The sequence below is a fragment of the Scyliorhinus canicula genome, chromosome 17 (assembly GCF_902713615.1).
Source record: "Scyliorhinus canicula chromosome 17, sScyCan1.1, whole genome shotgun sequence".
In the NCBI taxonomy this organism is placed as follows: Eukaryota; Metazoa; Chordata; class Chondrichthyes; order Carcharhiniformes; family Scyliorhinidae; genus Scyliorhinus; species Scyliorhinus canicula.
Window position 1 is genome coordinate 30681332 of NC_052162.1, and position 23926 is coordinate 30705257.

General features: G+C 47.0%; 1 protein-coding gene across 4 annotated transcripts in view; it reads right to left on the bottom strand.

Moving 5' to 3' along the window:
- Window positions 1-23926, bottom strand: part of atp7a (ATPase copper transporting alpha) — a 144011-nt gene that overhangs the window by 18648 nt on the left and 101437 nt on the right. For all 4 annotated transcript variants that reach the window (XM_038774531.1, XM_038774532.1, XM_038774533.1 and 1 more), the window contains 4 exons: window positions 19316-19450; window positions 13945-14139; window positions 11610-11792; window positions 1863-2067 (listed from right to left, as the gene is read on the bottom strand). In XM_038774531.1, the coding sequence (XP_038630459.1) occupies window positions 1863-2067; window positions 11610-11792; window positions 13945-14139; window positions 19316-19450 (718 nt within the window). The remainder of the gene's footprint in view (window positions 1-1862; window positions 2068-11609; window positions 11793-13944; window positions 14140-19315; window positions 19451-23926) is intronic.

Below are 23926 nucleotides of genomic sequence, written 5' to 3' on the forward strand. Positions count from 1 at the left end.
TCGACAAGGGGCAACCAATATCGGAGCACAAGGACTAAGCACTACTGTAACAGATGACATTATGCACCACAAAATATCAATGCTTTGAATGTAGTCCTATAATTCGAATCTTTAAAAAAATAAATTTTTATTAAGTTTTTAATACTTTAGACATAAGTAACAGCCAAACACTAAAGGATGCATCAACAACCCCAACAAACCATACCTTACAACAACAACCCCTCCCACCAATTATAACCTCCCCCCCTCCCCAACAGAATATCCCCTCACAACAGTTAACAGTGACCAGATCCTTGAAATGCAATATAAACGGGTGTCATCTGCGATAAAACCCATCAAACGCTCCCCTTATCGTGAACTTAACCTTCTTAAGATGCAAAAGCTCCACCAAGTCACCCAGCCATGCTGCAGCACTGGGCGGTGCTACCTGCATCTGCCATCAACCTGTCCTCAACACCAGCTGGTCAGACACTCCCAATATTGCAACCAACAGGCAGGGCTCCAAATCCATATTTAAAATTGCTGATATGGTGTTAAAAAAAGGCCCCCAAAAATCTACCACTTGGGGCAGGACCATAACATGCGCGCATGCTTCACAGGCCCCCTCGAACACTGCTCACACCTATCCTCAACCGCCTAGAGGAAACAACTCTTTCTGGCCTTGTTGAGATGTATCCTAAGCACTACCTTGAGATGTATCAAACTTAACCTCGCGCATTCACCCTGCGGAGAAACTCAACCACAACCCCTCCTATAAAATGGGACCCAACTCCTCCTCCCACCTAACCCTGATCCTCCCCCATATATCTCGGACATGTTGCCCTCTTCCAACCCCTGACACAAAACAATTCTCTCCAGCAAAGTGGACGACGGCGCCCCCGGGAATGTTGAGAGGTTCACCAGACCCAATCATGCACCTGAAAGTACCTGAACATATCCACCCCACCAAGGCCTGCTCCACCCTCAGCAAATTTAATGAAGTTCATCTTGCGGAGCAGCACCCAGTCCCGCTCCACCTGGACCCCCGGATAGCGAAAGCTAGTCCCGGCACAGTGAAAAGGCAGCCCCTTTACCCAGCTCTCCCCATCAAGGGACCAACCACAAAATACTCAGTGTTCCCAATATTCAACATGTACCCATGAAAAAGAACCAAACCGTTCCAATATCCTCATTATATCACCTATCACTTTCCCCGGGTCCCTTACATACAACAAGAGGCCATCGGCCTGAACAAGAGACTCACAAGGCAATTGGCAGTGGCTCAATGGCCAACTCAAACAACAAGGGAAACATATTTCCTTGTCCCCCTATTCTGGGCAGTACGGTGGCACAGTGGATAGCACTGCAAACTCACAGTATCAGGGGTGCAGATTTAATTGCAGTCTCGGGTGACTGTCTATGTGGTATGTATGTTCCGGGTGGATTATTCATGGTAAATTACCACGGCACAAACCCAGGCCCCAACCCAATCGGTACACACAAACACATATAGAAATACACACACAGGCCAACCCACCGGTTGACACAGGGCTAATCGAACAGACACCCTCCAAGACTGTTGCCAAGATTTATTCGGTGCCGACGAGTCTGTTTTACCTCTCCAAAATACAAAACTAGGAACACTGGCAACCACTCTTCTGCTTAAAGACACATTCCAATTATTGGTCCACAGGCCAAAAGTAATAAAGTGGAAGAAATGGGATCAAAGGAACTAAACAGGAACTACTACCCACACTCGGGCCAGTTTCTCGTGAGTTGCTAGCAGGCATCCTAGGGATCACCTGTTTGGTAAAGGGAAGAATCAACATCTCACTGCTTTGTCATGCTTTGTTGTGCTATAACAGACAAGAAAAGTCACTTACTTTCCGATTGGGGCTCTTCAATTAAAGGATATGACGAGCCATCACCGCTGCCTCTCTCATTGATCTGTATCAGCACTGTGTTCTGCTCAACTTCAAGATTCTTTTGGGTCAGTAGTGATTCAATGTTGGAGACTTTGCACGTGATTCCGCAGCCAGCAACTGCTTGAAAATCCAAACATGAGCCAAGCATATCAGAACCTAGTTCCTGAATTGGAAAAAAACAGAGTTACTTTTACTTCACTTCGTGAGCAATGTCCTTGCCACTTTCCGTTTTGTTAACTCCTTTTAACAATTTCCTCTCTCACTCCTGCAGTAAGTATGTGAAACACAAAGAAACCTACAGGTGATCAGTGATCCAAAGATTTGAAGAGCAATGCACTGGGCACAGCTATTAAAGAAGCTGGCATGACCAGCACAGATGACAGGAGACCCTTCAACTTTGCCTGAATCTTTTAGCTGTTTTCAAAATCAGTTCCATACAGGATTTGTACAACAGCTGTGTGCACTTAGAAATAATCACTTTGATATGTTACTAGTAATTTACATCATCAATAAATTGTAGTTCTGTATTCCCAATAACCTGGAAAAATGAGGTACTAATACAAAATTGCAGATTTGCCAAAATACACTATGGCTTTAGTCTGCTAATGGCTATAACTGTACAAATATAACGTACTTTCACAAACTGGCTCATATTTGTGTTAACTACAATGACCTGTTTGGTCAGAGTTTGGACTCATGGAGTTTGAAATAATATTTTAGCATGGATGGAAAGCAGCGAGTGAGCAGAAATGGGGCTTTTTCAAGCTGGCATGCAATAAATAACAGAATGCCACAAGGATCAGTACTGTGGCCTCAGTTTTTTGCAATCTATATTAATGACTTAGATGAGGAGGCAGAGGGCAATGCATCTACTTCAGCTGATAATACTTAGCTAGGTGGAAAGCTAAACTGTGCAGAGGATGCAGAGAGCCTGCAAAGCGATAGAGATAGATTAAGTGAGTGGGCATATGGAGTTTAATATCGGGAAGTATGACGTTATTCCATTGATTGGAAGGATAGGAAAACTTAATTTTTTTTTTTAAAGTGTGTAACTTGTAAATGTTGATATTTAGAGACTTATGTGTACTCATGCAAGGAATGCATACAGTTAACACTTCCCCTCTGACCTTGCCTCTACTCTTTGAAATACCAGGTCCCAGGTTCAATTCCCGGCTTCGGTCACTGTCTGCACATGCTCCCCGTGTCTGCATGGGTTTCCTCCGGGTGCTCTGGTTTCCTCCCACAGTTCAAAGATGTGCAGGTTAGGTGGATTGGCCATGCTAAATTGCCCTTAGTGTCCAAAAAGGGTTCGGTGGGGTTACTGGGATGGGGTGAAGGTGTGGGCTTGGATGGGTGCTCTTTCCGGGGGACGTTGCGGACTCGATGGGCCGAGTGGCCTCCTTCTGCACTGTAAATTCTATGATCACATCTTTCCACATTTGATCACTTGCTCCACTATTTAGTTTAAAGCCCTCTCTACTTCTGTAGTTACGTGGTTCGCAAAAACACGGATCCTAGCCAGGTTCTGGTGCAGACCATCCCAACGGCACAGCTCCAACTTTTCCCAGAACTGGGGCCAGTAACCTACAACCAGAACCAACTTCTCCTCTATCAGTCTTTGAGTCATGTATTCATGTCTCTAATTTTATCTACCCTACGCCAATTTGCACTCGGCTCAGGTAATAATCCAGAGATTATAACCTTTTGAGGTTCTGCTTTTAAATTTAATGCCTAAATCCTCATACTCTCCAGATATAACCTCCTTACTAGTTTTACCCATGTCACTGGTACCTACTAGGAAAGTGGGGGTGTACCCCATTGGGCCTGTCTTTACCTGACAACTGGTAGTAAGTAGCGTTAAGAACAGGGACAGCAGGAATGGTTCAAGAGAAGGGGATGGTAAGAACAAAGTTGGAGGTTCTGTCTAAGGAGAGCTGCTCTGCGATTGGCAAAGTGCAACCCCCGAAGAGTGACCTCCAACTTCCTTCCCAACCTTTAACGATTTGAGGTTAATAATCGGACTTCCTGCTCCCGGCCTGCTGTCCATGCCAAATATATTATGGTGTGGGCAGCATATTACAGTAGTCCCCCGTTATACCGCGCTCCGCAATACCGCGGTTCGCGATATACCGCGGGGGGGCTGATGGACCCCAACTGTCAGTTGTGTCAATTTCAGCGGCCGGCTCCGGAGAGGGAAGCTGCTCTCACTGAAATAATCAGCCGGCCGCTGAAATTGACACTGCCGGCTGCTCTCTCCCTCCAATCCAACTTTTAAGTTTTAATGTTTCTGATTGGAGGGAGAGAGCAGCCGGCAGTGTCAATTTCAGCGGCCGGCTGATTATTTCAGTGAGAGAGCAGTTTCCCTCTCCGGATCAAAGTGAGCCGTCCGCTGAAATTGACACTGCCCGCTGCTCTCTCCCTCCAATCAGAAACATTAAAACTTAAAAGTTGGATTGGAGGGAGAGAGCAGCGGGCAGTGTCAATTTCAGCGGCCGGCTCACTTTGATCCAGAGAGGGAAGCTGCTCTCACTGAAACAAACAGCTGGCCGCTGAAATTGACACTGTCGAGGGGGGGGCGGGTGTTGGGGGGGGGGAGAAGGGGGGGGGCGGGTGTTGGGGGGGGAGAAGGGGGGGGCGGGTGTTGGGGGGGGGGAGAAGAGGGGGGGGCGGGGTGTCGGGGGGGAGAAGAGGGGGGGCGGGTGTTGGGGGGGGAGAAGAGGGGGGGCGGGTGTTGGGGGGGAGAAGAGGGGGGGCGGTGTTGGGGGGGAGAAGAGGGGGGGCGGTGTTGGGGGGGAGAAGAGGGGGGGCGGGTGTTGGGGGGGGAGAAGAGGGGGGGCGGGTGTTTGGGGGGGGAGAGGAGGGGGGGGCGGGTGTTTGGGGGGGGAGAGGAGGGGGGTTGGGTGTTTGGGGGGAGAGGAGGGGGGGCGGGTGTTTGGGGGGGAGAGGAGGGGGGGCGGGTGTTTGGGGGGGGAGAGGAGGGGGGGGCGGGTGTTTGGGGGGGGAGCGGAGGGGGGGCGGGGTGTTTGGGGGGGGGAGAGGAGGGGGGGCGGGTGTTGGGGGGGGAGAGGAGGGGGGGCGGGTGTTGGGGGGGAGAGGAGGGGGGGCGGGTGTTGGGGGGGGGAGAGGAGGGGGGGGGCGGGTGTTGGGGGGAAGAGGGGGGGAGAGGAGGGGGGGCGGGTGTTGGGGGGGGAGAGGAGGGGGGGTGGGTGTTGGGGGGGGGAGAGGAGGGGGGCGGGTGTTGGGGGGGAGAGGAGGGGGGGCGGGTGTGGGGGGGGAGAGGAGGGGGGGCGGGTGTGGGGGGGGAGAGGAGGGGGGGCGGGGGGGGGGGAGGGGAGGGGGGGAGAGGAGGGGGGGAGAGGAGGGGGCGGGTGTTGGAGGGGGGTCGGGTGTTGGGTGGGGGTCGGGTGTTGGAGGGGGCGGGTGTTGGGGGGGAGAGGAGGGGGGCGGGTGTTGGGGGGGAGAGGAGGGGGGCGGCTGTTGGGGGGGAGAGGAGGGGGGGCGGGTGTGGGGGGACACCCCTGCGGGTGTGGGGGAGACCCCCCTGCGGGTGTGGGGGAGACCCGCCTGCGGGTGTTGGGGGAGAGAGGAGGGCCCTGCGGGTGTTGGGGGACGGGGGAGGAGAGGGGGGGGGGGGGGGGGGGGCGAGCCGGGGGGGGGGGGGGGGGGGGGGGAGGGGAGAGGAGGAGACAGAGCCCAGTGGGTGTTGGGGGAGAGGAGGAGACAGAGCCCAGTGGGTGTTGGGGGAGAGGGGGCGAGCCGGAGGGTGTGGGGGGGGGGAGAGAGGGGTCTAGTTGGAGGATGTGGGGGCGAACCGGAGGGTGTGGGGGGAGAGGGGGCGAGCTGGAGGGTGTTGGGGGAGAGGGGTCTAGTTGGAGGATGTGGGGGGAGAGGGGGCAAGCCGGAGGAAAAAAAAAGAAATTGACACTGCCGGCTGCTCTCTCCCTCCAATCAGAAACATTAAAACTTAAAAGTTGGATTGGAGGGAGAGAGCAGCGGGCAGTGTCAATTTCAGCGGCCGGCTGATTATTTCACTGAGAGCAGCTTCTCTCCGGATCAAAGTGAGCCGGCCGCTGAAATTTTAATTGGATCCACGATGGGGGTTTTAAATTTATTTAAAAATCTATGCTAGCGCTTCCCATTGTGAGTCTACGGGGGTCTGACCTCTCCCCCCGCCCCCCCTAGACTCACAATGGGAAGCGCTAGCATAGATTTTTAAATAAATTTAAAACCCCCATCGTGGATATCCGCGGCTCGGTTACAACGCGGGTGGGGGTCTTGGACCCCAACACCCGCGTTATAAAGGGGGACTACTGTATTATTGATTGCATAATTGACCTTTAATCGGTCATGTTAATTTGGCGGGTGCGGTGCCAATTTCGGCTCTCACCGCACCAGCCGTTTGTGGGAATGAGCTCCAGGGTGGATGGTAAGAAGGTGGGAATCGCACCCACCCCATTTTATGTGCCTCCCCACTGCAGGAAACACGCTCACCAGGGCATGTAAAATTCAGCCCAATGTGTCGTGCAAATTCTTGTCAACAACGCCAATCGAGATCTACTAAAATTCAAATTTAAAGGCCATCCGATGGACCCCGGCTGCAAAAGGGGCTTTCAATTTCCTTTATGGAAGGCAAATTGAATTTTGGCATTCATTGCTAATGGAATTGAGTATAAAGTAGGGAGGTGCTGTTGTAACTATATAGGGCATTGGTGAGACTGCTCTGGAGTACTGCGCACAATTTTGGTCCCCTTACTTGAGGAAGGAGATGGTTCAGAGAAGGTTCACTTGATTGATTCCAGGCATGAAGGACTTGTCTTATGAAGAGAGATTGAGCAGCACAGACCTATACTCCCTGGGGTTTAGAAGAATGAGAGGAGATGGAACTGAAATATACAAGATGCCTAAGGGGATTGACAGGATAGACACAGAGCAAATGTTTCCCCTTGCTGGACATTCTAGAGTGGGGTGGCAGATTTAAAACAGAAATGAGGAGAAATTACTTCACTCAAAGGGTCTTGAATTTGTGGAATTCTCGACCGAAGAGTGCAGTGGATGTTGGAACACGAAACAAATTTGAAGAGATAGAAAGGTTTTTAATTAATAGAGGGACAAAGGGTCATGGGGAGCAGGCAGGAAGGTAGAGATGAGGCCGAGATGCGATCAGCCATGATCATATTCAAAGGCAGAGCTGGCTTGAGGGGCTGAATTGCTACTCCTGCTCCAAATTCTTATGTTCAGGTCGCAAAGATCTGTACATCTTGAATCAGTGTTGCCTAGAAAAAATATTTCCAAAAATTTCAAAGGAAAAGGACAGGGATAATTAATCGCTCACTGCCATCTGATGGATGAACTTTAGGGCATGGATTCATCAGACTACAGCTCCTCCGCAACACAATACTGAGGGAGATAAAATTGTTCACACTGCAGAGAATCATTATGCACTAGAGTCACACGGTAACTTAAATATTACATGCAGTATTTTGCTACCCGGTGCATGTCATCTCGTCAGTTAAAACTCCTGAGAGGCGGGTAGTGAGAGACAGGAATATCTTGGAAGAAGTAAGCTCACTCAGCACAACTGAGAAGGGGACTGTGGAGGGACCGATGTCAAAGATCAGTAAAGCCCCGAACATTGCTGTACAGCTTCCCTTCCCCTCCTCCTCAAACCAAAAGAGAGAGAGAGAGAAGCTGTTAGATAATTGTTTGTAGCTTAAAAACAGCAGAGCCTCAGCAGTGTGCATGAGATTGATCAGTAAAGATAGCAGAAACTCTGAGAAAGCTTGTGTTGTGTGTGGCACGCAAAATGTGGGAGGTTTTGAATCCACATGACATCCAGGACAGTCACATCTGCACGATGTGCCAGAGGGTCGCAGTCCTTGAACAGCGACTTTGGAGTAGCGACTTTCTTCATTGTGTACCATACAAAAGGAAGAGGGTTTTCTGGAACTGTCATTAATGATCTGGAAGAAGGTACTGAAAGCACTGTTGCTAAGTTTGCAGATGATACAAAGATCTGTAGAGGGACAGATAGTATTGAGGAAGCAAAGGGGCTGCAGAAGGATTTGGACAAGCTAGGAGAGTGGGCAATGAAGTGGCACATGAAATACAATGTGGAAAAGTGTGAGGTTATGCACTTTGGAAGGAATTTAGGCATAGACTATTTTCTAAATGGGGAAGTGCTTCGGAAAGCAGAAGGACAAAGGGACCTGGGAGTCCTTGTTCACATTTCTCTTAAGGTTAACGTGCAGGTTCAGCCGGCAGTTAAGAAGGCAAATGCAATGTTAGCATTCATGTCAAGAGGAGAAGAATACAAGACCAGGGATGTACTTCTGAGGCCGTATACGGCTCTGGTCAGACCCCATTTGGAGTACTGTGAGCAGTTTTGGGCCCCGTATCTAAGGAAGGATGTGCTGTCCTTGGAAAGGGTCCAGAGGAGGTTCACAAGAATGATCCCTGGAATTAAGAACTTGTCTTTTGAGGAACAGTTGAGGACTCTGGGTCTGTACTCGTTGGAGTTTAGAAGGATGAGGGGGATCTTATTGAAACTTACAGGATACTGCGAGGCCTGGATACAGTGGACGTGGAGAGGATGTTTCCACTTGTAGGAAAAACTAGGACCAGAGGACGCCATCTCAGACTAAAGGGATGATCCTTTAAAACAGAGATGAGGAGGAATTTTTTCAGCCAGAGGGTGGTGAATCTGTGGAACACTTTGCAGCGGAAGGCTGTGGAGGCCAAATCACTGAGTATCTTTAAGACAGAGATAGATAGGTTCTTAATTAATAAGGGGATCAGGGGTTATGGGGAGAAGGCAGGAGAATGGGGATGAGAAAATATCAGCCATGATTGAATGGCGGAGCAGACTCGATGGGCCGAGTGGCCTAATTCTGCTCCTATGTCTTATGGTCATACCAGAGGGTGGTCACACCAAATTGTGATAGGAACCACTCCAAACCATTCACCTGAGGAAGGAGCTGCGCTCCGAAAGCTCGTGTTTGAATCAAACCTGTTGGGCTTTAACCTGGTGTTGTAAGACTTCAAATTGTGATAGGAAGACAAGGAGGAGTGAAGGGATAGCAGGAGAGTGGGTGACCATCCGTCGAAAGGAAACAAGTCAGCAGGTCCAGGAAACAGAGGACTCCATGGAATTGTCTAATAGGTATGAAATTTTAGATGTCTATGAAGTGAGCAGCACCACTGAGTCAGGGGTAGATGACTCGAGGGAAAACCACAGTACCCTGGTGCCCGAGGCTACTCTGAGAAAAGAGAGGGAGGCTGGTTGGCAGATTAAAAAGGTGGTAGTAGTGGGTGACTCAATAGTTCAAGGATAGACAGTAAAGTTTGCAACTGAGATCATGATTTCATATGGACTGTTGTCACTCGGGTGCACGGGTTCGGGATATAATAGATCAGCTAGATAAACTTCTGGAAAGGGAGGGTGAACCACCAGAAGTTGTGGTCCATTTGGGAACCAAAGAATTGGCGATGGGCAGCTTGGAGGTCGTGCAGGACCAGTTTCAGGAGTTAGGGAACAGGTTAAAACGGAGGACCTCGAGGGTAGTAATCTCAGAAATGCACCCTGTGCCAAGAGCCTTGCTCTTCAGGCGAAGGAAGATCAGGGTGCTAAATGCTTGAGGGATGGTGTAGAAAGGAGGGGTTTAGCTTTTTGGCACATTGGGGTCACCTTTGGGAAAGGAGAAAGCTGTTCGGAAGGGATGGGCTCCGCCTGAGCCGAAATGGGACTAATCGCCTGGATGAGAAAGTAAATAGTAAAACAGTATAAAGGGGGTGGGTTTAAACTTGCTCGGGGGGGGGGGGGTTGACTAATGGGTCTAGTTTCAGAAGTATCAGTGAGTGCAAAAGAGAGAAGGAAGTGAGGGAAGGCTTGAGTGTTGAGAGTGAACAAATAAATGATTGCCTCGAAAAGGGCAAGAAATAGATGAAGGATAACGGCTGGGTTAAATTGTATGTATGTAAATGCATGGAGTATAGTGAACAAAATGGGGAACTAGTAAGAGAAATTATTCGAGAGTAGCATCGACAGAAACGTAGATCAAGCCAGAACAAGGCTAGATACTTAACATCCCTGTTTATAAAGTTGTTAGTAGAAACAGGGTGTGTAAAAAGGAAGAGGTGTGGCAGTCTCGATCAATGATAGTATGACAGCCCTTGAACGAGGTGTCCCTGAATTAGAATATATATGGTTGGAGGTGAGAAACAGGAAGGGAGCGGTTACATCGCATTTATTATAGTGGGGAGGAAGTAGAAGAGAGCATTTGTAGGAAGATTATGGAAAGCTGAAGGAGAAGTAGAGTTGTGATAGTTGGGGACTTCAATTACCCCAAGGTCGACTGGGGTAGAGTGTGCGGCAGGTAAGAGCATAAACTACTGCAGTGCGCGCAGGGGAATTTTCTGGAACAGTACATTTCCAGTCTTACCAGGGAGGAAGTTGTGCTGGATCTGATCCTAGTAAATGAGGCAAGCCGGGTGGAGAACTTCAGAGTGGGGAGCAGTTGGGAAATAGTGATCACTATATAATAGGGTTCAATATTAAGTTGGAAAGGGATAAAAATCAGTCACAGATTTAGATCCCACTGACTGGAAAAGAGCAAGTTTTCGGGGTCAAACATTGAACTGGAGCATGTTGATTGGAAGCGCATTTTGATGGATAAAACAGTGGATGAAAACAGTGGATGAAAAATGGGAGACTTTCAAAGGAGAGATTAATAGGGTGTAAGCTAGGTATATATCCATGAGAAATGAAGACAGGGTATCCAAAGCTAAAGTACCCTGGATGATCACGGTCACAGAAGAGAAAAGAAGGAATAAATAAAAGAGGCATATAATACATGTCAGAATAATAATAGTAATAGAAATCAGGAAGAGTATCTCAAATGCAGGAGAGAAGCTAAGGCTGAAATAAGGAAGGATAAGAGGAAGCATAAGGGAAGGATGCCAGGCTGTGGTAATTTTCTGGTCTCTGCTCACCAACAGGAAAAGTCTTTTTATAACACCCTCCAAAAATGGTTGGCACCAAGTGCCATTGGATATTAAAAATGTTCCGGCATTGCCAGCCTTTTCCAAATGGTTAAGATCATAGATGTCCAGCCTTTACTGAACATGAAAGTGGTACTAGCTATCTCCTTTAGAAAACTATGGAAGACAGCTACATCCCAGTGCTTTGGTGAATTTCCACGTCCCCAGTTAACAAAAATATAGATTTATTTAGAGAGTTGTCCTGTGACAAGAACAGGAAAATTCATGTTTTAATCCCTGCTCTGCTCGCTTCCTGATCTGAGCTGTGTCACATGTATAATTTCCCAACAGGGAAGGAATTTTCCAGCTTTTGGGCATTGCCTTCCAAGACTAGTCTGAAATCATGGAAATTAGTCTGGGATGTATGCAAACCATACATTGTCCATTATTTTATTTCCCTTTGAATAAAACCAGGGTAACGTTTTGACATGAAACACTACGTTTACAGTTCCTTTTACCTTTCACGTGCAATTTTCCATCCTGTCTGCCTTTCCCTTCTGTACTCCTGACTGACAAGTGATGTTTTATACTGAAAGCACTTGTCCAGCCTAAAAATACAGCAATACCACGAGTTTTGCCGATTGACTTCTGAATTTTAAAAAAACACCCTTGATCGCAAATTTACTCATGATGAATTGACAATAATAAAACAAAGGAAGAGGACAATACCTGCTTACAGTACTTTGTCACTGCTACACCCAACGGATGTTCACTGTTTGTTTCTGCGGTGCCAACAATGGCCAACAGCTTCTTCCGAGATATGTAATTACTCTCTGACAGCATTTTCAGGTTCATCACTCTTGGTGTTCCATGAGTGATTGTTCCAGTTTTATCAAAAACTACTGTATTAATCTGAATAAGACAGAAACATTATTATTCCACTGAAACATCAAAGTCAGTACAGTGCAGTCCAATCCGTTCCTTAACTGTATTTAAATTCAGAACATTCAATCTAAGAAGCTTATTGTGACTTTGCAAAGAGAAACGTCCACCCAGTTGCAATTTTAGCGAGAGTACCAAGCCAAGAGGCTGCAACTTTGCTACTGTAGACGATCAAAGCAGAGGACTGGCACAATGGGGTCAATGAAAATAAGGTTTTTGTTAGGCTAATTGGAAAGAAAAAGAAGTATACTCTATTCTCATTGACCCATTTTTCTCCCAGGTTTTGGGAAAAAATGTAATCAATTTCTTGTGTGGTTTCTGCTAATGTTCCTCTAGAAATACTACTGGGAGTGGACTAGATAGGCTGGAGGTAATACAATTTGCAGGCTTAAGCCTGTAAAAAAATTACAAATTATAGAGAATTATAAACATTTGAAAAAAAAATTTCCTCAGCAATAATAGCATTGTACAGAAATTAGTTTCAGAATTATGCTCAGAGTTTGTGGAGTTCTTGAAATGGCAACATTAAAATATTACAGTACAACTACAGTACAGCTCAACAATCCAAACTGAAACAGAAACACGGTGGCACAGTGGTTAGCACTGCTGCCTCACAGCTCCAGAGACCCGGGTTTAATTCCGGCCTCGGGTGACTGTCTGTGTGGAGTTTGCACATTCTTCCCATGTCTGCGTGGGTTTCCTCCTACTGTCCAAAAATGTGCAGGTTAGGTGGATTGGCCACGCTAAATTGTCCCTTCGCATTCAAAGGCTAGATGGGGTTACTGGGATCGGGTGGAGTTGTGGGCTTAAGTAGGGTGCTTTTTCAAGGGCCGGTGTAGACTCGGTGGGCCAAATGGCCTTTTACAGCACTGTAAATCCTATGATTCTATCTCAGTGCAGCGAACATACATTTGCATGTATTTACATAGCCAACCTTAACCAAGAAATAGCTAGCCTCCCTAAACCCAGGTCATTCAAAACTCTGCTGCTTGTGTGTCCTAATCACGCTAATCCTGTTCAACATCCCTGCGTTCGTTGACCTACATTGGCCCCTGGACAAGCAACACCATAATTTTAAAAAATTCTTCCTTGTTTGCATATCCCATGTCATCGTTCCTCCCTCAGGGTCTACAATCTCCTCTATCCCTATAATCCTTGGAGATATTTGCACTCATCTGAGCATCCTGATTTTATTTGCTCCACCATTAACGGCCGTGCCTTATGCTGCTTTGCCCCAAGGACTGGCATTCTTTTGCTAATCCTCTTTGTTTCTCCACCTTGCTTTGATCAAGCTTTTGGTCATTCACCCAAATACCACCTGCATATAATTTAAGGCTCTTAAATTATATCGCCATATAATTTAGTGTGTTTCATTATGTTAAAGGTGTTATAGAAATAATAATACTATTCTTTGTTAGTGTCACAAGTCGTCTTACATTAACACTGCAATGAAGTTACTGCGAAAATTCCCTAGTCGTAGGGTTCCTGTTGGGTACACTGAAGGAGAATTCAGAATGTCCAATTCACCTAACAAGTACATCTTTCAGGACGTGTGGGAGGAAACCGAAGCACCTGGAGAAACCCCACGCAGACACGGGGAGAACGTGCTGACTCCGCACAGACAGTGACCCAAGTCGGGACTCCGGGTCCCTGGCACTGTGAAGCAACAGTGCTAACCACTGTGCTACCGTGGCGCCCAATACAAGTTGTTATCGCATATACTTGGGATGTATCAGTCAGTATTATGAACTCAACACATCAGGGAGACACTGCATCAGTGTTGTGATCATTTATCTTCTGAGTTCACCGAATTGTGGAGGAAAAATATTTGAACAGACCCAATTCATTTCTGATAATTATTTCAAAATGTCCTGTTTTTAAAGTTAGTTTCCTCATTGCTCATTCCACTCCTCATAATATGTATCAGTGATATGGATCTGACACTATTACTCTATCACTAGAAAAGTAAATGCCAGATGTAGATGTCAAAGTAGCAGTGGACAACAGACCCCAGCAGGAAAATCCACAAAATTTAACACCTAATATTAGTTTATATGTACACAACAATTATATAGCATTTGTCCCAACTTACAAGGACTTTATAGTTTCTCATTGCACCTACCTTGTGTGCCATCTCCAATGGTTCCCCACCTTTAATTAGGATACCATTCTGTGCACCTACACCAGTTCCCACCATTACTGCGGTAGGTGTTGCTAGTCCCAATGCACAGGGGCATGCGATGCACAGGACAGTGATAGAGGCTTGGAATGCAAAGCGAACAATCACCTCTGGTTGCGACAAGCTTTTGTTGTAACCCTAAATGAAAACAAGCAAGTCAGTCTCACTTGGCAGGAATAATAACCGCAACAAACAAACCATGATCGGAGAGAAAAGGAATGTGCTCCACAGGTAAATTGTTACTTTGGAGCAAGGTAGTTTGTAAAAACAAACCCAACTATTGGCCCATAATTTCTGGTGAGAGTTCCTAGTTTTTGACTTCAAATGAAGCCACTCCTATCTCACCAGACCTTATGGCTCAAGCCAGGTGAGATCACTCCAGTGCAGCGGATTTCTGAGGTCTACAGTGGAAGGCAGCTCAATCAAAGCTAAGTAAGTCACACCCCATTTAATATAGCACTAGCTGCAGTAAACCAAGTAAGTTTAAAGGTCCAGCCACTTTAACAAGACAGAGTGAGACGGTAAGTGGACAAAGCATATGGGTAGAATATACGGGGGGTAGTGGGTGGACTTCAAACTTTCCAAAGGAGCTGTGGAAATTTGAAAATCGCTTGTCACAAGTAGGCTTCAAATGTAGCCCAATAGCAGCACCTCACCAATATTCATCAACTCCCTTATAATGACAGTCATTGGCATCCAGTGGCACTATACAAGGGGAAGATATGCACAAAGTGACATATAGTTTTCAGATGGCATCTGCTGATCTCTATGTTTTGAGTCACCTGTCAGAGTCCTTCCCGTTTATTCTCCTATTTCCCTATTATTACTTTTGATCTTTACGTAAGCAGCAGAATTCAGAGAATATTAGTTCCTGCTGGTTCGAATGGGAGGCTTCAGACATGTCAGCACAATAGAGAGAGTTGGGGTGGGACTCGGTTTGATTGATTGGCTGGTGGTCAATGAATGGGCCAAAAGCCGTACTCTGCCCGGGAACGAGTGATGATTGGATCCTGTCCCAATGGAATGCTTTTTAGAGTCCCAAGGAGTTTCAGTTTGACTCCTGGCTGCTTAAGAGACAAGATTCTACTCTCTTCTCTCACTGTTTCTCCAGAAAGGTTGTATTCCTGGGGCTGCAGAGAACCTGAATGCGTGACTCTACAGGAAAACAATTACAGGCTGCAGGCAAAGGCAAGACCTTCTCTCTCTCCCTCTCCAGAAAGGCTGTGGGTGCAGTACTTCTGAAACTGCAGGTACTGGAATGAACCTACAATAAAACCAGAAACTGAAAGCAAAGTTTAAACAGGAGTAAAGTGCTGGAAACACCCCTCTGAAACAAAGGCTCTTTATCTCTGTTGCTTATTTTTTTTATCCCTTCCCCTCTGTGCTGGTCTCCATTCCCCTCTGTGCTCGTCTCTCTTGTATGTGTGTATAGGGGAGTAAGTTAAAGCGGGAAATTAGGAATTGGATAATAGTTAACCCGTTGTATTTGCTATGGATTTCATTATAGTTCTTGTAATAAATAAATAAATAGTAATTGTGTTTACCATTACAAACCTGGTGACTGTACTGAGGGGCAGCCAAGAGCCAAAGACTGGGTATTTTTCCAAGAATTATTGGTTAATTCACTTGTGTTGTGATTCTGGGACCAGTGGGGCTGGAACTCATTGCGCACTAGCCCAGTGTGTTCTAACACACTGTGTTACTGTGTCACTGTGTGACTAGCTCGTTGGTCATCTTGGTTGGCTCTTCTTGCTATGTCTTACCGATGTCCCTTGTTTAATATTCCACCTTAGAAATGGTGGACGTCGGTTTGAGACGTGGTGGGTGACCTTCAATCCGATTTATCACCTGAAACGTTAGGGGTTTGAATGGCTCTGTAAAACGGTCGAGGGTATTCGCTCATTCTATGAGCCTAAACTCTGCGATTGTTTTTTTGCAGGAAATCCATTGATGTATTAAGGATCAGAGCAGGCTGCGCAAAGAATGGGTTGGGCAAGTTTTTCATTCTATTTTCAACAGCAGGGTCAGGGGCACAGCGATTTTAATTAATAATAGTGTCAAATTCTACTCATCCCAGATTGTGGCTGACCCCAATGGTCGATATGTAATAGTTTGCGGCACCCTGTCAAAACACCTATGTAGTTCTGGTCAACATCTATGCTCCTAACTGGGATGATAAAAATTTTCTTAACTCTCTGTTGGCTTTGCTCACCAGCCTCGACTCTCACCATCTTATTTTAGAAGCGCTCTGAACTGTGTTCTGGACCCTAAATTGGATCACTCTAAACCCAAATGATAAATTGAGTTCTGGTGTCCAAACATTAGGTGGAATTACTGGGTTACAAGGATAAGTCGGGTGAGTGGGCCTAGCTAGGTAAGCTGCTCTTTCAGAGGGTCAATGCAGACTCAATGGGCCGAATTGTCTCCTTCTGAACAGTAGGGATTCTGTAATTCTACATCCACTCTCTTTGCCATAGTTAGCACACCATGGCCCTTATCTCCTGGGATTGTCCTTGAACCCGGTGGTGGTGCCCTTTCTTAGAATCTGGAAACAGTTCAACAACGTTTTAAACTCCTTTCCTTGTCTTCACTGGCCCCTATCTGTTACAATTTGTGGATGTGGTATATCCAGACTTCCAGAAGTCACATAAAAGACTGAACTAGAAGGTGAGATCGCAGGGGATTGGGAATAGAGTACTAGACTGGATTTAGGATTGGCTGACTGACAGAAACCAGAGGGTCAGGATAAATGGGTCCTTCTCTGGTTGGCAAACTGTAACTAGCGGGGTGCCGCAGGGTTCAGTCCTCGGAACTCAACTGTTTACAGTCTATATACATGATCTGCAAGCAGGGACAGAGTGTAACATAGCAAAATTTGCGGATGATATTTAAATAGCTGGGAAAGCAGGCACTAAGATGGTTTAAGATTTTACAGACGGAATAAGATAGGCTAGGAGATTGAGCCAAAATTTGGCAGATGGAGTTTAATGTAGGTAAGAATGAGGTATCCATTTTAGCCGGAAAAATAGAAAAGCAAATTATCTAAATGGAAAGCAGATTCAAATGCATCTGGCCAAAGGGATCACAGAACATCAGTGTGCAGGAACAGCATGTCATAAAAAAGGCAAATGGAATTTTAGCATTTATTGCAAAAGGACTGGAGTATAAAACAAGAGAAGTGCTGTTGCAATTGTATAGGGTGTTGGTGAGAACACATCTGGAGTAGTGTGTCCAGTTTTGGTTTCCTTATTTGAGGAATGATGTGGTGGCATTGGGGGCAGTTCAGAGGTGGTTCACCAAATTTATACTGGGGATGAAAGGTTTGACATATGAGGAGAGATTAAACAGTGTGGGCTTATACACACTGGAGTTCAGAAGGATGAGAGGGGATTTGATTGAGGTATTTAAGAAACTAAATGGGATTGATAAAGTAAATGTCGACAAAGTGTTACCCCTTGTGGGGCAATCCAGAATAACACGTCACCTATATAGGTCGAGAGGCGATAGATTGAGAACTGAGATGAGAATCATCATAGAATAATAGAATTAGTGCAGAAGAAGGAGGCCATTTGGCCCATCGAGTCTGCACCAGCCCACACCTCCACCCTATCCCCATAACCCAGTAACCCCACCAAGGGCAATTTTTGGACACCAAGGGCAATTTAGCATGGCCAATCCACCTAACCTGCACATCTTTGGACTGTGGGAGGAAACCGAAGCACCCGGAAGAAACCCACACAGACACGGGGAGAATATGCATTCTCCGCACAGACAGTGACCCAAGCCAGGAATTGAACCTGGGACTCTAGAGCTGTGAAGCAACTATGCTAACCACTATGCTACCGTGCTGCCCACAAGAAACTACTTCTCGCAGAGGGTCATGAATATGTGGAACTCGCTGCCCATAGTACTCAGAATCTGAGTCATTAAACGGTTCCAAGAAGAAGCTAGACATATTTCTGTAAAAAAAAGGGATATGAGAAACAGGTAGGGAGGTGTACTTGAGACCAGGAAGAGATCAGCCATGATCTGATTGAATGGCAGAGCAGGTTCGAAGGACTTAATTGCCTACTTCTGCTCCTAATTCCTATGCACCTAATCATCTCTTCTTACCTTCTGGGCTGGGTTCAACATTTAACTCGTGGAAATTGAAGTACGTTGGTGGCCTGTTTGTGGAGAGGAGGTTTGCCAGCTTTAGAGAGTTAGAAGGCAAACTTCAGTTCTAGTCTTTTTCTTTACTTTCAAGTTCACAACTTCCCTCGCAAAGCTTTCCCTTTCTTTCCTGTGGCTCCAACTACTTCCTTGCTGGAAAAGATTCTATCCTTGGCTCAGCTGGGGAGTCTATCTCAGACCTACATAGCCACATTCTCTTGCCTGATCCCTCCCACTAAACGGGGCGAGGGTGAAATAGGAGAATGAGTTAGGCTCTATATTCACTACCGAAGCTCGGAGGGAGGGCCTTTATATGGTCAACTCCACGGCCTCATGTGCCAGGATGAGCCTAATTCTGTTCACGGTGCTACTTGGTCAAGGCAAGGATGAGTGGGCTTTTTCCGAATATTGAGAACAGATGTGATCGCTGTTCACATATCGCCAGTGATCATATGCATTTGTTTTGGTCCTGCCCCAGACTCGCCAGAGTAATACTTGTGGTACAGAACAGGTGCTGGCTCTTGTTAGAATCCTTTCAGACTTCAGTTGAATCTCTTCAAATTGCTGCTTCAACTCGGCTGTTTCAGCCTCTTCTTTGTCTTCCGACAAGACTGCTCTGCTTTTAAAATATTACTCGTTTTTCCCCCTGTCCTACTGGGAAAGAAAACTGTCTTTATCTGCAGTCTAAAAAACACAAGGGTTGCCAGATCAGACTTCACTTCCAAAAGCCTTTTATCCAAAACCCTGTTTTTCACCCCAGTTTTCTCCAAGACTGCCTCTCTCCACAGCTTCCCAAAATGTGCCTCTGCATTCCTTGGCTCACCTCGTAATGGTCTCATCTCCCCAAGCTAAAATAAACAAACACACCAGCCAGAGGGAGCAACATCCGAGATGCTCTGATGTGCATATCTCCATTATACTTTGGCATTACCAGCTAAATCATCAGGAGTAATGACACATCTATATCTTTAATAATATTACACACTATTTTCATTTAAAAGAGTACCTGAGGCAACAATGCCCAGAGCCACTACTGATTTACATCAACAAATGAGGAATTGACATTGTTTTAGTCTTAATGACTACATTTCAGGTTTCTAACCAAATCATCTGCATTCACTGCTATACAGACATGTCATTCTGCTTAAGTGCTAATACTTACGGGGAAATATTCTTCCACAAGGTTAAAATTGAAAAATCCAATGATAATCCAGGCAATCAGAGTGGCAACAGAAACCCCAACAATGAACGGGACAAAGTATCCACTCAGTTTATCCGCAAACTGCTGAATGGGAGCCTGAAAAATAAACACAATAAATTGTGGACTTTGTATTAAATTTAAATTGAATCTAAATCTAGGCGGATGGCAGGTGGAAGTCAGAGAGATCATTCTTCCAACCTTTGCCATCAATTTGAAAATTTTCTGGATGGACATTGGATGTATAAATCTGCCCAAATATAGCAGAAGGCATCAAATGCAAATATCACTATTCAATCACATGATGTATTTTCCCACATTTGTGCCTTACCAATGAACCAGTAAATTCAACAGGTAACAAAAAATAAACTTCATTTGGTACTGACGCATGCTTTGCTAACATGGTACTGACGCATGCTTTGCTAATAAAGCACCAGAAAAATTAATATCCCTCTCTCCACTCTAACACAAGCAACCAGCTTGCAGGGAATGTAAACAGCTCCAGCATCTGACAAAGTTATGACAATGAGCTGAATCCCACAAGATTGTCGGAGTCAGGGACAAACGATGGGTGGAACCTATTCTGACACAACTGCTGCCATTGCAGCAGGCAGAAAAATATGCGCAAAATGTTCACCTGCTGGTATACAAGTTTCTGATCATGAAAAAAAGAGGCAACTTCTCTTCCAAAAAATCAACCATTTCTTGAACTTTTACAAGGGAACTTTACAAGTCCAAAGATGTGCAGGTTAGGTGGATTGGCCATGCTAAATTGTCCATTAGTGCCCAGGGTTGTGCGGGTTAGGAGGGGTTATGGGGTTGGATGGGGAGCCTGGGTGAGTGCTCTTTCAGAGGGTGGGTGCAGACTCGATGGGTCGAATGGCCTCCTTCTGCACTGTCAGGATTCTATGAACACCCAGAATATTTGTTCTTGAATTAGCTACTGGGAGATGCAGGAACAAGACCACCAGCTTTCACTTCCTGAGAAACAACTGGCACCTCCTGTGACTGAGATAACTTTCATAAGGAGGGGTATGGCAGTCAGCATAAAGGGATCAACCTGAAACTTGACAATAATACCTGCAAATATACACCATAGAAACATAGAATTTACAGTGCAGAAGGAGGCCATTCGGCCCATCGAGTTTGCACCGGTCCACACCTCCACCCTATCCCCGTAACCCAGTAACCCCACCCAACCTTTTTGGACACCAAGTGGAATTTAGCATGGCCAATCCACCTAACCTGCACAGGGTTCAATGTTTTTGAACATCACAGTCAGTTAGTGGACCACTTACCATAAACATATTCTGCAATTGAAATTAACATCTAAGTATTACACACCCCATAGCCACTTAATACTTTCTATTCAATTCCGAAGGACTGATTACAAGACAGAAATGCTTTGAAACTGGACACTTAAGACAGACTAAAGGTCAACATCTATAATTATGGTGTAAACAAAAGATTCTGCTTAAATACACCAAGCAACGATTCAGAGCTATATAGCAACAAAGAAATGATACAAGTAAGAAACAGATCAAAGTTTATAAATTCTGTTGCTTAGATCATAAAAAGCCAAACCGCGTCTAATAAAGAGCAGCACTCCCATTTTTATCGTGGCTTTTATTTCACCTTGGAAAGGGCAAGAGAAAGACAAATTGTTTTCCGAGTAGCTTTTGAAAAGTCATTTTGTTTACCATTTCTGGAACGATCTCACTCAACAGCGTTCAATGGAGAAGTGTTCCTTCAGTTCCACCAAGAGTGGCTAAGTAGCACCATTACTGGCTGAGTTTGCTGAGTCCTGAAGGACATAGCTGCTAGACTGGGTCTGTGGCAGGTGGTGTGGGAACCAAGAGGGTAGAACAGTTACCTCACTAGCCTGCCAAACGCAGATGAATCTGTCCATAAAGTATTGCTAAGAGTGACCACCGCACAGTCCTTGTGGAGGCAGACTCCCGCTTCGCATTGTGGACAACCTCCATTGTGTTCTGCGGCACTACCACTGGGGTAACTAGGATAGATTTCGAACAGATCTAGCAACTCAAGACTGGGCAACCAGGAGGCCCTCTGGGCCATTAGCAGCAACAGAATGGTACAGAATTGTAGCCATAATCTGTAACCTCATGGCCTGGCATATCCTCCACTCTACCATTACTGCCAAGCCAGGGAATCAACCCCGTTTCCATGAAGAGTGCAGGAGGGCATGCCAGGAGCACCACCAGACATACCTAAAAATGAGGTGTCAACCTGGTGAAGCTACAGCATGGGACTACTAGTATGCCTGAGGCCGGTTTAGCTCAGTTGGCTGGGCAGCTAGTTTATGATGCAGAGCAAAGCCAACAGAGTAGGTACAATTCTCCGACCGGTCGAGGTTATTCATGAAGGCCCTGCCTTCTCAACCTTGCCCCTCGCCTGAGATGTGGTGATCCTCAGATTAAATCACCACCAGTTTGGCCTCTTAGAGGTGCCATGGAGAATTTGTTTCATTCCACATGATACCAAGAAATGGCTGAAGACACTTGGTACAAAGAACAAAGAAAAGTACAGCACAGGAACAGGCCCTTCGGCCCTCCAAGCCTGCGCCGACCATGCTGCCCCGTCTGTGGTAGTCGGGGTACTAGGGGTACCCAGATTGATGCTGTAAGACCACTGGTGTGGGAGGTATCTGAGACAGCAAGATCATTGGTGAAGCCTGCCTGCTGGTTCCACCCAGTAAGGCGGAGTATGAGAGCCTGTGTCTCCCCAGCTGCTGCATTCTGTACCTGCACTGCTGGGGGGAAACATCTAGTCCAATAAAGCCTTCAATTGTCGTCCAATCTCACTTCTGGAGTCATTGATCGAGCATCAATTTATTGGACTAGTTTTTAAAGAATGGAACTCCGAATCAAGCTGTGTCTGCAACTCAGCCCCCACGCGGCAACGGCAGCGGCGACCTTCAAACATTGGCTGGCATACTTCAACGGGTACCTCAGGACAGCCACAACTACACCCACGGAGGAGCAGAAGATGCAAGTTCGCCACTCGAGGGTGAGCCCAGAGATCTACACCCTCATCGAGGATGCGGACGATTTCGAGGCCACGATGGCCCTGTTGAAAGGACACTATATTCGCCCAGTAAACCAGGTCTGCGCCCGGCATCTGCTAGCGACGAGACGACAAATCCCCGGGGAATCGATGGAAGAATTCCACCTTGCGCTCCTGGCGTCAGGTAGAAACTGTAACTGCCCGCAAGTTTCAGCCAGCAATCACACAGAACTCTTGATCCGGGATGCATTTGTTGCAGGTATGCTGTCCTCACAAATCCGTCAGCAGCTACTAGAGAAAGAGACACCAGGCCTCAAGGAGGCACAGGCCCATGCTAGCTCCCTGGATGTGGCCTCCCTAAATGCCCGCGCGTATGTCCCCGACCGCGCGGCAGCCCTTTGGGCAGCATGGAACCCCCCCGCAGCCGGCTCCAATTCATCCCCCATCCCTGCACAATTCAGTCCAAGGTTTTTCCCCTGTCGGCAGAGGCCCGCCAGGCCTTCAGCCACATCAAAGTGGACATTGCAAAGGCACGCAATCGATGAATCCCTTCCCTTCCAAGTCGAGAGCGATGCGTCCGATGTAGCTCTGGCGGCCACCCTCAACCAAGCGAGCAGACCCGTGGCCTTCTCACGCACCCTCCACACTTCAGAAATCCGCCATTCCTTGGTTGAAAAGGAGGCCTGGGCCATAGTAGAGCTGCGCGGCACTGGAGGCATTACCTGGCCAGCAGGAGATTCACTTTCCTCACTGACCAACGGTCGGTTACTTTCATGATCGATAATGCACAGCGGGGCAAGATAAAGAACGATAAGATCTTAAGGTGGAGGATCGAGCTCTCCACCTCCAACTATGAGGTCTTCTATCGTCCCGGCAAGCCAAACGAGTCTCCTGATGCCCTATCCCGCAGCACATGTGCCAACGCACAAGTGGATCGACTCCGGGCCCGCCACGAGGACCTCTGCCACCCGGGGGTCACTCGATTCTTCCACTTCATCAAGACCCGCAACCTGCCCTACTCCCATCGAGGAGGTCTGGACCGCCACCCGGAACTGCCAAATCTGCGCAGAGTGCAAGCCGCACTTCTACAGGCCAGAAAAAACGCACCTGATAAAGGCTTCACGTCCCTTTGAACGCCTCAGTATGGACTTCAAAGGGCCCCTCCCCTCCATCGACCCCAACACGTACTTCCTGAACATGATTGACGAGTACTCCCGGTTCCCATTCGCCATCCCCTGCCCCGACATGACCGCAGCCACCGTCATAAAAGCCCTCCACAGTATCTTTACACTGTTCGGTTTCCCCGCCTACATACACAGCGATTGGGGGTCCTCTAGAGAGGAGAACGGATCGGTCTGGAAGACGGTCCTACTGGCCCTACGTTCCAGGAATCTCCCAGTCTCCCGCTGGCAGGAGGTCCTTCCTGATGTTCTCCATTCCATCCGATCACTGCTGTGTACCATGACCAACCAAACACCTCACGAACGTCTCCTTGTCTTCCCTAGGAAGTCCTCCTCCGGGGCCTCGCTCCCAACCTGGTGGGCAGCT